The sequence below is a fragment of the Crocodylus porosus genome, unplaced genomic scaffold (assembly GCF_001723895.1).
Source record: "Crocodylus porosus isolate Cpor-Errol unplaced genomic scaffold, CroPor_comp1, whole genome shotgun sequence".
Taxonomy (NCBI): Eukaryota; Metazoa; Chordata; order Crocodylia; family Crocodylidae; genus Crocodylus; species Crocodylus porosus.
Window position 1 is genome coordinate 26,861,405 of NW_017728916.1, and position 18,054 is coordinate 26,879,458.

The 18,054-nt window shown below is 43.0% G+C and overlaps 1 protein-coding gene across 1 annotated transcript in view; it reads right to left on the reverse strand.

Moving 5' to 3' along the window:
- Window positions 1-18,054, reverse strand: part of DNAH9 (dynein axonemal heavy chain 9) — a 388,028-nt gene that overhangs the window by 205,948 nt on the left and 164,026 nt on the right. The window contains exons 28-29 of the mRNA XM_019536510.1: window positions 5,160-5,322; window positions 861-984 (exon numbers count right to left, since the gene is read on the reverse strand). Of these exons, the coding sequence (XP_019392055.1) occupies window positions 861-984; window positions 5,160-5,322 (287 nt within the window). The remainder of the gene's footprint in view (window positions 1-860; window positions 985-5,159; window positions 5,323-18,054) is intronic.

The window sequence follows — 18,054 nt, forward strand, 5'->3', positions numbered from 1 at the left end:
CTGACAATGTGAGGTCACGGTTGGCAGGGCTAACCGGACCTTGTCGTGCATCCACAGGTGCATCTCAAGCAGGGCCAAGGAGGTGATCCTTCCCCTCTACGCGACACTGGTCAGGGCACAGCTGGAGCACTGCATCCAGTTCTGCATGCCCTGCTTCAGGAGGGATGTGGACAACATGGAGAGGTTCCAGAGGAGGGCCACCTGCATGATCCAGGGAAAACAGGGCAGACCCTACAATGAAAGACTGTGGGACCTAAACCTGTTCAGCCTTCACAAGAAAAGGTTGAGGGGGGGACCTGATGATTGTCTATAAACTCACTAGGGGGGACCAGAAGGGTTTGAGGGAGACACTGTTTCCCCGAGCGCCCCCTGGCATAACAAGGAATAATGGCCACAAGTTGTTGGAGAGTAGGTTTAGATTAGACATCCGCAAGAACTACTTCACAGTCAGGGCGGCTAGGAGCTGGAACCAACTTCCAAGGGAGGTGGTGCTGGCTCCTACCCTGGGGGTCTTTAAGAAGAGGCTTGATGCCTGCCTGGTCGGACTCATTTGATTCCAGTTTTTCTCCTGCCCAGGCGGGGGGTCGGACTTGAAGATCTACAAGGTCCCTTCCGACCCTACTTCTATGATTCTATGATTAATATTAAAATGAAATAGCAAATGACAAACAATTCCCCAAAAGACACCCCAAGCAAAACCTCAATACCTAACCCCACCTGCTCAAAGGATGTCCAAATATTTTTTGTACCTTATTTTATTCCTTTTAACAAATGTTAGAATTCCTTGAAAAGGCTACAGACATTACAGTGTACACATTTACATGGGAAAGGAAATCAGAAATAGTCAATGAGGCATGTACCTGAAGCTAACAAGTCATTCACCAGCACTAAGAACCTTTCATCGGCCACTTGTGCATCAGTCATAAGAAATACAGTGCCAATATTCTTAACTCCGGCTTTAAGGTACTGGCTTGCCAAGTCTGCCTGTAGGTTGAAATTAAAAAAAGATTAAGCAGTTTGTTGTTATTTGCTTCAATGTCTCATTTACGTATTGTTTTCTCAATTGGAACATTTCAAGAGGGAAGTTAGTCCCTGAAAAATCTTTCCATTAAATAAATAATAATAATTTAAAAAATCAATAACAATAAATCATCATGAAGTTTGTTCCTTGAATCATTTCCACCTTCATAGCTGGACCTCTCTAAGTACACTGTTAAAAAAAGCATTGCTGTTGTAGTAAACCTTGACAATGTGCTCAGTGCTGTGCAAAAGACAGACCCTTCCCCAAGGAGCTGAGACACAAAGTATGTCATCATGTTCTGAATTATTTTATTCATAAAATGGTCTATTTAAAGTTTTTTTTTGAATATTGTTGAAGATGAAGCACTGATGCTTTCTCAGCTGAAATAGATGCTAAAATTCCAGAGCAGCCTGAAGCGTAGATAGTTCTAGACTGTGGAGACTCTTTTCACAGTGAAATTCAAGCAGTGGCTGCAGCTAGAGTAAGTAAAGTCTGGGTTTGGGGCAAATTATGGAACATGGTGGGCCATATATGTGGTGGGAATAAAGTGAGTTGTACTAGAAAGATGATTTAAGTACATGGACAGCCAATTCCTTTCCATCCTTATTCCATAGTTCTTCCTTGTTTCCCCAATAAATGCATACCAATAAAACAAATAATTTCTTAGGTAAGAGCACTGAGGTTGGCATGGTTCCAGCAGACCACACCTTGGTAGTTTCAGTTAAAGAATAGCCTGCAGAGGAGTGAAACTATATAAATATTATAAAAGATGTTCTTCACTATCTAATTTATTTTTCTATGCTGTGAACAATTAATAATATTTCTTCCCAGTCAGGCTTGTTAACTTGTACTGTCTTCCTTCCTTCATCCCTTTCTAGTAGTAACAGTGCATATCCAAACAGATTCTATAGCATATATCAGATGCCCCCTCTCTCTCCAAGATAGCTCGATTTCTATCATAGTCATGTGATCTCCTCTATTGAAATATATTTGGCACTGCAGAGGGACAGGTTTGCAAAGAAATTACAGCAAAAAGGGAACTGCAACAAAAAACAGTTGCTTCCAAAAGATAAAACAGGACTGGAACTTCTGAACAGACTCTGCTTAGATGGCCCTAGAAAGATATGCAGCTCATATTTGCAAAACTTAAGCTTCCTGAACCAAATGCTCTCTCTGTTATTTGGGACATATTTTTATTGTTTTACTCATTTTTCATGTTTCACTGATAATGGAAAGCAAATTATGCAGTTCAACTGACAAAGGCTTGAGTTTAAGGATACAAATCAATGCAATAGCTCTGAATATCAGAAAGGGTTTTGTGAGCAGCACAGTGATGTATCCTGAGGGGACACAGTTCTGTTATACTAGGCTCTGCAGAAACAGAGATGCTGTGACTATTTCTCCTACGAAGTCTTGAAACCTTCAGGTTATTTTTAATGCTCATCTAGTAGCAGGTTTGTTGAGACTTTTTCTTCAACACCTGTAGTTTTGTACCTCATACCATGTCATTTATGACTATGCAGCACTAGGAAAAATATCAAACAAAGTAGAACATGTCATGAGGTCACACAGATTTACAAGAATAAACAAAGAACATGGCCCTCTACTTAATAACTAAGCAACTGCTTACATATAATTTTTACCTGTTTTTCAGCTAACTCAGAGATTCCAGTGCAAACCTCTGGGCTCTGAGTGGTACTAGGGATGCTGCAACTGCAAGGGCTAGAGTTGTTTCCCTTTGATCATCTATGTGGCAGTTTTTAGTAATCTAAGTGACATTATTGGCACTTATGCCAAGGTAACGATTCTGTTTCCTGGCAATGAGGGCACTTAACTGTGTCACTAGGAGAGTAGTAAGCCACTGGAACAGGTTACCCAGAGAAGTGGTGGAAGTGCCACCCTTGGAGGCTTTCAAAAGCTAGCTAGACAAAGCTTTGGCTGGAATGATCTAACTGAGGATGGTCCTGCTTTGAGAAGGGGGTTAGACTAGATGACCTCCCTGAGGTTCCTTCCAACTGTAACTTTATATGATTCTAAGAGCGCTCTCATACTTTAGCCCAATAGCTGAATAGTTAGCATATTCATATAAAAATTGGGAGAGCCGAGTTCTGAGTAACACTGACCTAGAAAAAAATGTTTGTACCTGTGGCTTTCTGACTTCTAAACAATGCAGTAAGTACCATGACACAGATCAGACAGCATCTAAACTTGTTGCCAGACCTCCTTTTTAAGCAGACCCCTTTCACAGGGGTCTATCTAGCCCCTATTTCTTCTGTTTTGTTTTTAATGGAATGTCATGTCTGATAGCACCAAAAGACCCACTCAAATCCAAGTATATTATTTCTACTACATTCCCCTCCTCTACCAAACTAGTCACTCCACTAAAGAGGGAAATCCAACTTCTGCATTGTTTTCATTGGGATTCCACTTAAAGGCAGTCAAGCCACTCAGTCTTTTGCATAGCGTGGGATAAAAATCTAATTATTAAATAAATAAAGATTTATTTTAGCTGTAAAATGACAATCCATTGAATCCATTTTTGCAGAAATGTACATAGCAATTTTGACAAGAAATGTTTCTTTGGTCTAGGAATAGCAAGGTAGAGATGTACTCATCCCAAAATAATCAACAGCCAAAGAAATAAAACATTTCTACCAAAAATGACCAATATAACTTAAAGTTTTTGCTCAGTCTGGGTTTGAACAAGAATTTGAATGTCAGTGTCCTATACAGGAAATGGATGCACTGGCCTTCCTTTCATTCAAAGATCTTTGTTTCATCCTAATGTAAATAAGGGATTTTTTTTCAAACTTTTATGGGATGATAAAATAGTTTGCAACAATAGGGCCTTAATGATTACAACATATATCTTCCCTCATTGATAGAAAGGTCACCTTCTAAGCTATGAAGAGAAAACTGTTTCCACTTCAGCTACAGAAACACATCTATTTTGTAGAATTGGAATTGGCTTTTCTATTAATTTGTGTCAAAATGATGCTATGGAAACTGAAGGTAATACACTCCAACTTGCTTCTAAATAATTTTAGTGCTTCAGGAAGTAAATGCTTTTTCTGCTATTATGCTATTCACCATAAATATTTGTGCATTAATGGGCAGTGGAGACTGAATGATCTGTTGCCATTTTGCTCTTTTATACCTGAAAAACCAATAAATTCATATGTCATAAATTCTCCTACAATGGGTGCAGAGTGAAAGAACCATCACATTATATTATGCCTTTGCAGAAACTGAAACAAGGACCTGTTTTGAAAAACATTTTATAAATACTAAAATCCAAATATACCTTTTAGAGACAGAACAGACTACTTAACCAAAGAGAAAGGCAACAACCAGTTTAGGGATAACAGTACTAACCTCTACTGAAAACTGCTTTGAAATATACCAATGAAAAGCACCATATAAGAGCTAGGTATTATTGCAAAAACAGGTTTTATCAGCATCATTTACAAGCAGATAAAACATTCATAAATGATTGAGTTTAAATGCAGCAAAGCCATTCCATTTTATCGTTTTCTGGTCCCCGGTTGCCTGTACATAAAATAGTCCCAGGATGGATGTTACAGAGAACTATGTACTTCTCTCACCTTCTCCTACAGCAGGGGTGTCAAACTCCACTGAGCTGGATCTGGACAAAGGAACACCTCACAGCTATTGGTTGCCTTTTCTACCCCTTCCCCTTTCCCACTGCCCCCAACACACTTCCCCTATAGAGTCCCACATCTAGGAATCCAGTGGAGGTCCCTCCCACCACCTCCCCTGCCCCCAAATCCTCAGTTCTTCTAGGAGCCCCATGGGGCAACAGATAGCTCTGTGGGCCAGATCCAGCCTGTTGACAACCCTGTCCTATAACATCTAAGAACAGGAAGGCAGACCAGATATAGGTAAGTAAATTCTTCCTTTTTACTTATAATGTTCTGTGATAGATTCCTCCCAGCTGATTATAGTTTCTTGATTCCATTATAAATAATTAATTATTCTGCTGGAAATTCTGTAGCCCTGTACAATTCCAAAGCACTGAACAAACATCAAGTTGTGAGCATTCAAAACATAGTATAGACAAAGTTTTCAGAGGAAGAAATGTTGTTTTCTGCTTCTTCCCACTTTCAAAAGCTCCTACCTTCAGGTCAGGGATCCCATAACCTTTCTTCAGAGTGATCTGGAACACGTCCAATGAACTAATGAAAGCTGCAAGTCTTGTCAGGCTCTGCTTGCCACTTCCACCTACACCAACAAGGAGAGCATTTCCTCTGGGTGATTCTAGAATACGGTTGATGCGGCAGCTAAATTGAAGCATACATAATTACTAGTTAAAAAGTTATATTTTTATTGTTTGGAAGGTTTCAATGAATACCTATTGACTAAAAAATTGTTTTCTGAATAGGAGGCAAAAATAAAACCTCAAATGTTACTTTAAGAGAACACACAGATTAACAAAACATACTGAGTTAATGAGATCAGGAGTGGGAGATTCATGATCCATAGGAACTGTTTCCTATGGCTACTATGTCCAGCAATAGTTGGAAGTTTGACCAGGGAAATACAGTCCTGAATGTAACGACTACTGAAGTAGCAGAGTTTAGCTTCCATAACACAGGATAGGGAAGGCACAGGAAAAAGTTGCTGCCCTTTTAACTCACCATAGTCTTTTTCTGTCCATATCTTAAGGGGCATATTTGCAATAAATACAAATTTGATGAGTAAAGAATGCAATCAAACATAAATGCTAAAGTAGTAATTCCAGCCTTGTCAGTCTCTAATTTCTGTTTTAGCTGATGACTTTAATTGAACAGAAACATTTTAAAGTAAATCTCGTCTCCATTTGCAGAACACAGGCCAAATCAGAATATGTTTGTTATAGTACAGTAAAAAGGTAAATGTGTTACTCCATAAGCAATTCATTGCCACAAGCAGAAACACTGTTTCAGGTATAGATGGTCTACCTGTGCCAGAAAAGCTATGTTGTCAACATGGCAAGTAGCCACTATATTGGAATCAATGATGACTACTTGTGAATTCACATTTGGGTCAATTTCAGCCCCCAGTAGTGACAGAAAATTAATTCCAATGATGGAACCAACATTGTATGGACTGAGATCAATCATAATATTTCCATTGTGGAAACCATATTGGATTCTAATATGGCTGCCATCAATTTACAGTTTTGTTCATTATTAGATACCTAAAAGGTTTGCAAAGTTGCTATATCAACTCTGTTCTGTTTCATATTACCTTGACATGAACACCTCTAATTCAGATTATCAACAAGAGCTGCACCCTTACCACCCTTAAGAAAATATCATAATGGAGCCAACAGCATTACTGAGTCCAGCAAAGCACAGTAGCTATGACTTGGAATCAATAAGATGCATCATATGTCTTGAAGTAGGTTTGCCATCAATGATTAGCTTAAGTACACCTACTGGAATTGCATGAATAAATGAGGCACTAGTTTAGTGTAGGACCATTTCTGAATTTGTTACTTGTTATGGCGGTATTCTTGAGATAAAATCATGGTGTGTTGAACCTGTGTGGCAACATTCCAAAGCCTCTATTGGCACCATTCTTGCTACAGTTCTTTTCCACACAAAGGACACACTGAGAGACAGTTAAGAACGTCACACAAAATAGAATATGAAAGGGAAATCCTGCCAACAACATCAAGTGAAGAACACACTAGGACATCAAATAGATCATGTACTCCAGCAGTTCACTGGAGGATGTGCATATTCTGCCAGAAACATTCTAAGAAGAAACTGAGTCAAGTGGTGTTGTTTGAATCAGCCTATGAAGTACGCAAGCTGATAGAAAACAATGAAGTGTTGCATTGCCAAGCTGGTGTAAAAGATCTAATAGTTGCTGAGGCATGTGACCATCCTGAATCCAGGTTGGGGGAACAATGGAAGCAACAAGTCTCTCATTCCTATTTGCATATGTATATTGTGCAAGAAAGTATTCTTCTTTCTCATGAAGCAAGACATGGCATCAAGTGATTGATGAACTAGATGCCAGTTTTGCATGGAAAAAAGTGTACAGTTTGAAAAAATATACTTGAAAGATATTGCAATTTAGAAGAAGATGGTGGTGAATGTCTTCTGACCCCATTGAAGCAAATGAAGCACAAACTTCAGCCTTACTAAAATTCAGTTTCAGCATCAAAGAAATGCAAATCTTCCACTCCTTTTCTTTTGAACTATGACAACTGGTAAAGCTGTACAAGCAGTTGTAACTTTGCATATAAATGATGAGAAAGCCTTTGGTCAGCAGTTCAAAGAGGCGGTTTTGGACACATGAAACTTGTACTATGCTGCACTCAAGGGATGCAGCAACTTGAATGAAGAGCAATCCCCAAAATATGTTCCTGATAGTCTTTACACATTGATCTATTTGAGTTTGGAAGATGATGATGATGACATAGATATTGAAAGTCATTGACCAGATAAGAAATATATTCAGTGCATCTGTGTCTAGATGTCAGGAGTTGGTTTACCTACAATCAAGGGCCAAAAAGCTAGGGCATTTTTACACAAGTATGCATCACAGCACTGGGCACTTTGAAAAGCACCTTGGAGGTGCTTTAGTTTAAAAGCACACTGCTGCCATTTTCTGCATGCCAACATGTATTTCGCTGCTTATACAACTGCATGTGGTGCAGTGCAGCTCACCTCAGCTCACCTCACCTGAGCAGACTCAATTAGTCTGCTCCAAAGCAGAGGATCTCCGGTGCATCACTGGGAAAAAAAAGTATGAGTATAAATGCTCCTAATGCCAAAACACAATGGATTAGGCTTATTGATGCATCATGCAACTACATCTAAGAAGCTGGTAAAAAGTCTCCACACTGCTGGATTCAGCATACCATATGACATAGTTCTTCACACTGAGACCACCATTGCTTAGAAAAACTTAAAGGAATTTAGGGAAAATGGAGTTGTTATCCCAAGGAATCTCATTCCTGGTTATTTTATTGGTTTTTTGTCAGACACTGGCATCTTGGAGGAGACATTGGATGCAAAACAAATATTTCATGCAATGCAAATTCTAGCATTTCAAAGAGAACCATCAAAACCAGTTGAAATTCAAGAAAATACCAAAGTAATAGGAAGGAAAAGAACCTGGAAAGGTGTAGCAACTGAATTTAACAAAGTCATTCCAGTGATGATGACCAGTAACATGTCACTGAAATCAACCTTCCATAGTACAGGTAGTAGTAACACAAATAAAAAGCTTGAAAACACAGTTGTTCAAGACATGTCAGCAAAACTACCATGGATACTGGGGAGAACATCAGCTGACAACCAAAAAAACGTTATTATGCTAGGGTGGACAGAATTTAACCAGTTTCTTACTGTTGATATTTCACCACTATTGATTGTTGGATTTTGTCCCATACTGTCTGCACCAACATCTGAGGATGACATCTGTCATCATGTAATGTAAAACAATTCCTGGGATTATTACAGGGTTCCTGGGATAACAGCACTCAGTCATAATGTTTGATTGGGAATTGTATAGCAAAATGAATGAATGTGTGTGCACTCAACCAGAAGAGTGAAGACATAATCATTCATCTAGGAGGTAGCCATATGTGACAGGAGTATCACTACTGGAGCCTTTCTATTGGTGACTCCACCCTCCTGCTATGGAGCAACCACCTGCTTACTCACCTGCCATGCCTTGATCTTAATTGATTAATTGAGTGATGTAATTAGCGGGAGGCTGCCCACTTTATGCACCGGTGCTATCTGCGTCTCCTTTTGCTCCCCTACACCACAGCCCAAGCCTCGCAGATGGTACTGATGTGGTTTTGACCTGGGCCCTGTAGTGACTTGGCCCTCTCTTTTACCTCCTTGGGGCTCCTCGCAGCCCCTCTCTTGCACCAGGGCTTGCCCTGCCCTCCTTCTCTGGGGCTTCTCTCTCCTCGTGGCCCTCTCTCTGGGCTCCTCACTGCCCCCTTTCTCTAGGGCTGGGGTCAATGCACCCCAAATGTTGTGCCCTCTCTGGCGCCAGGGACTCCATGCTACTGTGGAGCCCCTATGAGGCCTCCTCCAACCCCTAATAGCTTTACCCGGTCCTCCTGTGAAAACAGCAAACACAAAAAACACAAAGCCCCCCAAGCTATAACATAAAAGCTAAACCGTCCAGCCAAACAACATTCAATCCCTACCGGGAAATACTCCAACCCATAGCAGCGATCAGGGGATGCTCATGCAGTCAGGCTTCTCCCTTCTGTCTACACTGGCCGAGCTCTCCCTCCCTTGGCAGCCAGAGGGGAACTGCCCTCCCGGCCTCACACCTGGGGCTTAGGAAAGGCCAAGCCCTACCCCTTCCCATCAGCTGGCTCCACCGGTTGCCCTAGCAACCAGCACCTGTGAGTTTGGCTGTCCTGGTGACTGGCAGCTGAGCCTCCCCCTTCTTGCCACTAGGGGCCTCTCCCAAGCCATTTCTACTCAGGCGCAGGGCACCTGAGTGCTCTGCGACACCATAACATCATAGTTTACCCAACATCAATTAGTCAGCATTTCACCACTTCAAGACTTGAAGACTGTTGGACAAAAAGCAGATTATTTTCAGAAAACACCGCCACCAACATAATGAAAGGAAAGTTGTGCAACCATGCTATCAGAGCACACAGGATAACATGTAAAGTAATATGGCATGTTTTGATAAATTCATTCTGTGGTTGTCCAGTTGAAGCAAAGGATTAGATCAGGAGTAGACAAATTCCAGCCTGCAGGCCAGATGGGGCCAGTGACAAACTCCATTTCCCAGGAGTCACTGCCTGCATCACTGCAGCCACTTTCCATGGATACCCTAGGAGTGGTGGGGCCATAAAACCACGGGTCCAGGCTTTCCATGAAGACTAGCTCTAGCAGCACTGGCAGGGTGCACAGCTGGACAAGGAGCTGCTTCAGGGCTGGGGCTGGGATACAGACCACATTGTCACCAGTACAAGATTTTGGCCCCAGCCCCGGAGCAGCTCCCTGTCCAGCTGTGGCCCTGCCAGTGTTGCTGGGGCTAGTCTCCATGGAAACTCTGTCCCTGTACTGTCACAGCCCCACCACTCCTGAGGTCTCCATGGAAACCAGCTGCAGCAAAGTGGGCAAGGGCTGCTGGGAAATGGAATCCAGCTACCAGTCAGATCCATCATTTTGCCCACCCCTGAATTAGATTATGATGTTGCTGACCACCTTTCCAAACATAGCTGTTGCATTCAGAAACAATGACTATGAGGCAGGAAGGAATGCAGTGAGAGACTTATTCGTGGATCTGCAAAAGACTGTAATTCTACTTCAAGAATCTGTGGAAGAACACTCCCATCAAGGTATATTCAAGTACTAGATGAACTATTTGAAATTAGTCAATGCTCTCTTGTGCTTCATTAGGGCCGAATGTGAAGAAAACTGGCATGAGCATTTATGTGCCTTTTAAGAAATGCTTCCACTGATAGCTGTGCATAATCATACCAGTTACATGAGATGGGAGTCAGTATATCTTGAATATATGAAGGGTTTAGCTATTTTTTTCTCCAGTGGTATATTGAAAGATTGTAGAAGGATGATTTGGGATCAAGAAAACTAATCTCTCATCTGTAAACATTTCAACCAACCAGGCAATACAGCATGCTAGCAAGGTGTGAAAAATTGCTGGTGCCATAGCAAACATAACATGCAAGGAATCAGCTAGATGGCTATGGGAACTGAACTACAATGAAAGAGATCACCTAACCGAGATGGCAAATCAAAATGTTTGGGATGAATACAACAACATAGTTCAATCATAACAAAAGACAGAGGACACTACTGAAACAAGATTACCAAAATGTCAAATTGTTATAATAGGAAGTTGCAAGGTTATACTTGTTTAAGGTTTCCACAAGAAGCTGTCATTTATTTCTACCGGAGATGTTGTGCCAGAAGATATTGCATTAGATGTTCTGAATGCAAGTGGCAAAGGAAGAGAAACTGTGAACACTGTTATCCAGAAACGTCTTACTGCAGATGCTACCAAGAGTTTTTACGCAAACACATCCAAATCATAACTGAAAGCCTTCAAGATTGTAAACTCAACTACGGGACAGCACAGCAGAAGGAAACACATCAAATGCAACAGAGATCAGGAGCAATGACAGAAGCCTGGAATAAGAAGCAATGACACCTCCCCTTGTGAGGTTTGCTCTACACTGGAGTCTTTGGAGTGCTGGACAGGGGAGCTCCAGACTGTGGTGCTTAGGCTGCATACCCATCAGGGATAGTGAAGTGGAGATCAATGCCTTCTGCCAGGCTCTTTGCCTGAAGAAAGAAGAGAGAAGAACAGAGTTGCTTGGCATGACAAGGATGGACAAGAGGAGCTCCCACAAAGTCCAACCAGGGGTCACTTGGATGAAGGTTGTCTCTGGCCCCAAGGCACGCTGCAACAGGGTCATCCCCACCTTAGATCTTCACAATAGGTACAAACTTCTCACAGCACCAGTACAGCTGCCAAAGCCAGTACCTGAGGAAGAAAAGAAACCAGCAACTACCCCGAAAAAGAAATGCAGAGTGGTCTTCAAGGGAGGCTCCCTCTTGAGGGGGACAGAAGGAGAGATCTACTAGCCTGACCCCTTAGCCCATGAGATCTGCTGCCTCCCAGGGACCCGTATCCAGGATGTAGCTGAGAGAATCCTGAAACTTGTCTGGCCCTCCAACCACTACCACATGCTCCTCATCCATGTGGACACAAATGACATGGCTCACAGCAACCCCAGCTGGGTTATGCGTGACTACAGGGCTCTGGGAGTGGGGCTCAGAGGGTTGGGGGTGCAAGTGATTTTCTCCTTAATCCTTCTTGTTACAGGTCACCAGCATAGGAAGGAGAGACAAGTGGAAGAAATAAACAGAAGACTGCAACATTGGTACCATTGTGAAGGTTTTAGCTTCTTTGACCACCGTCCACACTTCAGAGAGAGAGGCAGCAGTTTGTTGGGAAGGGACAGCCTCCACTTCACTCCAATGGGGAAGAAGCTCTTGTCTGCCAGAATGACTGACCTGCTGAACTGGGCTTTAAACTAAGTTTGCCGGGGAGTGGATGAACAACCACCAATGCAAGCCCACCAAGCATCAACCACAAAATCAGCTGGTCAGGTTACACAAGGGAACTCACTCCTACCCCAGTTCAGGGATGGGACTCTTCTAGGAGTGCAGGAAAGCCTAGGGCTTCTAATGGCAGGCTTACTTGCCTATACACAAATGCCAGGAGCCTGAGGAACAAACAGGAGGAACTGGCTCTTCTGCTAAACAGAAATTAATACCATTTCATAGGGATAACAGAGACCTGGTGGGACTCCACATATGACTGGATCACAGGTGTGGCTATACCTTGTACAGGAAGGATCATGTTACAAGAAAGGGTGGGGATGTAGCTCTCTATCTGAAGGAGCAGTTCAGTTCCCTACAAGCAGAGATTGGCTCCCAAGGAGGGTGACCTGAGACCCTCTGGGTTAGAATACAGGGGGAATGTGGTGAAGGGGATATAACAGTAGGAGTCTACTACAGACCACCTCATCAGGAACAGGAGTTTGACCATGAATTCACTAGGGAACTGGCAGAGGCTGCATGCTCTCAGTGCATGGTTGTCATGGGTGACTTCAACTACCTTGACATCTCATGGGAAGTGCACTCAGCCAAATCCAATAGTTTGCAAAGCTTCCTCACATGCATTGATGAGCTCTTGTTGGCCCATAGACTTTTTTAGACAAGTAGAGGTAAGGTGCTGCTGGACCTGGTACTGGCCAAAGGGGACGATCTAATGAGTGACCTGAGAATTGAAGGAAAGCTGGGAGACAGTGACCATGAGTTTACCATGGCAAATTAGTCAGCAATGCAGAAACCTTTGACTTTAGGAAAGCCAGCTTTCACAAGCTTAGGAGGCTAGTTGTTGAGGCCCTGATCTGACAGGAAGGGGAGTCCATGATGACACGCTCCTTACGGAAGCAATACTTGAAAATCAAGGGAAGTCCATTCCAGCCCATAAGAAAGGTAGCAAAAGGGCTGAGTGACCCCCTTGGCTCAGTAGGACTCTCCTGTACCTAAAAAGAGAAGCTTATAAAGGATGGAAGTTAGGAAACACCACTAAGGAGGAGTATCCAGCACTGGGGAGTGAACTAAGAAAGCCAAGACTGAAACCTAACTCAAACTGGCTATAAGAATCAAAGACAATAAGACATCCTTCTTCAGATACATGGGAAGTTGAAAAAAATCCACCAAGGGCAACAGTGGACCCCTGCTAAACCAAATGAGGCAGCTGATAATCAGCACCCAGGAAAAATCCAGTCTCTTTAATGATCACTTTGTGTCAGTCTTCCACCAGCCAAAGGGGATTACCCTCTCTAGCAAGACGCAGAATTACCAGGGTAAAGGTGAACACATACTCTTCATTGGTGTAGCTCTTGTGAGGGAACACCTTGAGAGGCTAGACATCCACAAACCAGTTGGCCCAGATGGAATGCACCCAAGAGTGCTAAAGGAACTAACTGATATGTTAGCACAACCAATGGTGAGGATATTCAAGAACTTGTGGCGCTCGGGTGAGGTACCTGAAGATTGGAAGAAGACCAATGTTATGCTTATCTTCAAGAAAGGGAGGAAGGAAGATCCTGGGAACTACAGGCTAATCACTTTGACCTCATTCCCTAGAAAGACCTTGAAAAAAAAAAAAAAATCAAAGAAACCATTAACAAGAGGCTAACAGAAGGAAATGTTCTGAGAGATAGCCAACATGGATTTGTTGTGGGTTCGTCTTGCCTAACCAATTTCATTTCCTTCTATGACCAGATGACACATCCTCTGGACAAAGGAGAAGAGGTTGATAAAATCTATTTGGACTTCACAAAAGCCTTTGTCCTGGTATCCCATGATGTCCTCATGGTACAGTTGGGGACCTGCAGCCTTGAGAAACTTATGTGAATGGTGATATATATCTATTGAAGGGAATGTTGACTAAATTGCACTTGTTGGAATAGTTGGCAAACACTTGTTGCACAAAGCAATCAGCCAAAGCTCCAAATATCCACGCTGTTTTTGGCTTTCCAGTTCTCTGTACAAGAGCCATGCCATCAATAATAACAGCTGATTTCTCATAGGTCAGACCCGTGGTTGGACCCAGAGAGTGATAGTTGATGGTACCAAATCAACATGGCACATGGTGACAAGTGGCATCCCCCAAGGCTCCATTCTGAGATCTGTACTCTTTAATGTATGCATAAAGAATCTGGATTCTTGTGTCAAAAGCAGATTGGCTAAGTTCACTGACAACACCAAACTATGGGCAAGTGTGATCACACTAGAGAACAGGCTGGTGATTAACGCTGACCTTGACAGGCTTGCAAGGTGGATGGATCAAAACCTGAAGGCATTTAATGTGGAGAAATGCAAGGTACTCCACCTCAGGAGAAAAAAAAATACATCATATTTATAGGCTCAGCAGTGCTACACTCGCTAGCATCATGACTGAAAGAGACTGAGGGGTCATGATTGACTACAAGATCAATATGAGCCACCAATGGAATGCCACAGCTGAAAAAGCAAACAAAACTCTGGCTTGCATCTACTAATGCATCTCAAGAAAAACTTAGCCTTAGTGAGGCCACAGCTGGAATACTGTATCCAGTTCTGGGGAGTGAACTAAGAAAGCCAAGACTGAAACCTAACTCCTAACTCCTCAATTCAGAAAGGATGTGGAGAAGCTTGAAAGAGTCTAGAGGAGAGCTACACACATGATTAGAGGACAAGAGAGTAGGCCTTATGACGAGAGGCTGAGAGCCATGGGACTCTTCAGCCTGGAAAAGCATAGGTTCAGGGATGACTTGGTGGCAGCTTGGGGAAAAATCACCTGGCTGGAGCTGCTGCTCACATAATATCCTTAGAGGTACAGGGCCGGAACTACAGGGATGGAGAAGGTTCCTGGTCCTGGGGCATGACCTAAAACTATAACCTGCTAGGGTAGGATGGTGTGGTGGGACTGCCTGTGGCGGGGTGATCCCCAGGAAATGCCACACTAGTTGCCTCCCTATTGAAAGGCAAGTATGGGGTGCCTTATAGACTCACTCCCCAGAAACTGTTGAGTGACTCCGTAGCAGAGACAGGTTAAGGGTCCAGGTACATCTACAGACACCTGAATCCCATGGGGTGTAAGACTCTGCGGCCCCAGTGAAGGGGGACCAAGGAGTGGCCCCATTGAGGGGGCAACAGGCCACACAGAATAGGGTTTGCAGTGATGGCCTGAAGGGCTATGCATGAGAGAACAGAGTAGGCCCTGTGTGACCTGAAGGGCTGAGTAGGGGCACAGAGTAGGGTCTGTGTCACCAGAAGGACTGCACAGAGACTGGCCCCAACAGTTCAGTGATGGAGACCTTAGTACAGGGGCAATACATAGGGGGTACACGTGTACCCAGAGTGTGGCAGTGCACAAAAAGGCACTGGCGCCTGCGCGCGGTTGCAGCCTGTCACACCCCTCCCTTCTGCTGCCGACACTGCTGGCAGCATCTGTTGGTGGTCAGTGATCCCCACTGGCTGATGCTGCTGGTGGCATATGTGGGTAGTTGCTGACCCCTGGTTGGCACTTGCCATGACCCTCCCCCACAACAGCACCGGTGGTGTCTGCAGGAGCTCCCACTTACTGCTGCCGCATCCCCCCAGCCACTGGGGGAACATGTTGTTCATGCCGTAGTGAAAGGGCATGATTGGAGGTCCTAATGAGACGGCAGGAAGCCCAGGCACATATGAGGATGCCTGAGGCAGGGGTTTTACTTTGGATGCCAACTGTGAGGCATGGGACACGGTATAAGGGAAGGTTAAGAGCTCTGCATAACACTGTTGGCATCAGGGCATAAAATGAGCAGCTTCCCACATTATTACATCCTTTTTTATACATCAGGTTGTAGCATGAATGACAGGGCAGTCTGCTCTAGACAGGTGGGCAGGCCAACCTCATGTCTCCCCCCTGTCACACAGGTGCTATTTCTGAGAAATCAGCTGTTATTATTGATGGTATGGATCTTGTACAGAGAATAGGAAAGCCAAAAACAGCATGAACATTTGGAGATTTGGCTGATTGCTTTGTGCAACAAGTGTTTGCCAACTATTCCAATTTGTACAATTTAGTCTACATTGCCTTCAATAGATACATATCTCCATTCATAAAGGCAGGCTCAAGAATATTAAGGACTCACACTACTAGGTGGATCCACAGAATCATTTGCAGTAGATTTCTTCTGTTACCAACATGATGAGTAGTTTCATACCCTTACCAGCAAACAAAGAAAAACTAGTTAATTTACTAAGTGAGGAGCTTCTTAAAGAATCGTGCCAATGTTTCTGAAGTGAACAAGTGCTCATTGTTGGTTGTTTCACTAATAGAAAAGCTAATGTGATGTTTTGCAACGGCATTCACAGCAAGAAGAGGCAGACACAAGAATGCTCTGACACAGCAAACATGCAGTCAGTCAGGGACACTCCTCTATAGTATTCTCCTGCAATGACACAGGCATACTTGTCCTTTTTCTATGGTTTAACCTTGTGCCTAAGGTTTGGATAAAGAGAAGCAACCCATTAAGATTACTGTTATATTACCAGTGGATTAAACTATTACATTTTTGTGTTGCCTCAAGGTGAACATATGTCTGTGTGTTTCATTACCAGTGAGTTATGTATTATTAATATCAGACATTTACATTCTGAAACTTAAAAAAAAAGTCTTATTCAGTGCGACTCAAACAAGTAGGCTAGCCTGAGTTATAACTTTTTTTAAGGTTTTAGTATTAAAGTAAAGGACTGTTTACTAGGTTTTTTAATTACATTGAGTCAATACATACATGTTAATAAGTCAGCCACATTGGAATCCAATATGGTTATTGCAATGGAAATGTTACAATTGATCTTCTTGGTTCATACAACGTTGGTTTTGTCATTGGAATTAATTTTCTAACCCTACTGGGGGCTGAAATATTGACCGAAGTGTGAATTCATGGTAACCATCTTGGATTCCAATATGGCAGCTACATACACTACTTGCCAGATTGGCAACATAACTTCTCTGACACAGACAGACTACCTCTGCCCGGGACACACAGTTGCTGCTTATGGCAAGGAGTTGCCTATGTGGCGGGCCAGTAGGGGGTGCTCCTGCGTTGAGCCGCCCACCTCCCTGCACCTCCTAACTATTCTACAACTAGGTAGTGAGGACAATATCTGGAGATGTAGAAAATATAGGTAGAAATCTCTTCGAGTTGGCCTAGAACCCTAGTATTCCACTTTTTGGGTAAATCCTTCACCCACTAGATGTTTGAACAAAACATGTTTTTAAATTTAACATGTTCAAGAGAAAACACAACATTCATTTCTTTATTTTGAAATCGGTACTGCTGTAAGTTAGGTGTTTTGGTTCAGGTACGTGTCTCCCCTTCAAGTGAGTTGGGTCCCAATATGACAGAAGTGCCTCCCTTAACAGATCTGAGTCAGACACACATGACAGAATCCTATTTCACTTCATGTAGCCACTTTATGTAGCCAAACAGCAGTTTACCTAGCTGCATGAATGCTATTTTTGGCCACTGGGTTCATCAAGTGAAATAGGATTCTACCTGTAAGCTTCAAGAAGAAGCCAGAGTTCAGATACATCCTTGTTTAGCATTTCCTATTGGCAAGACACTCTGTTCTAAGTGACTATGTGATGATCTAGATCATTCTTTGGAGGCACTCTAATTACAGCGCATCAGAGCAGACTGGATTAATCGAGCCTGCTGGAGCATGCAAATCAGCACACTCCAGCTCAGGAGGCTCATTGTCAAGGCCCAAAGGGACAATGACTCGACTGGAAGAGGAGTTCAAGACGAGTGGTTGCTCCTCATGGGAGCGAACCTGACAGCACAAGGGATGGCCATCCCATCTTGGAGGAAGGGTAGCAAAAGGGCATAGCAACCCCCTTGGCTCAGCAGGAAACTTCAGGACTTCCTACGCCTCAAAAGAGAGACTTATAAA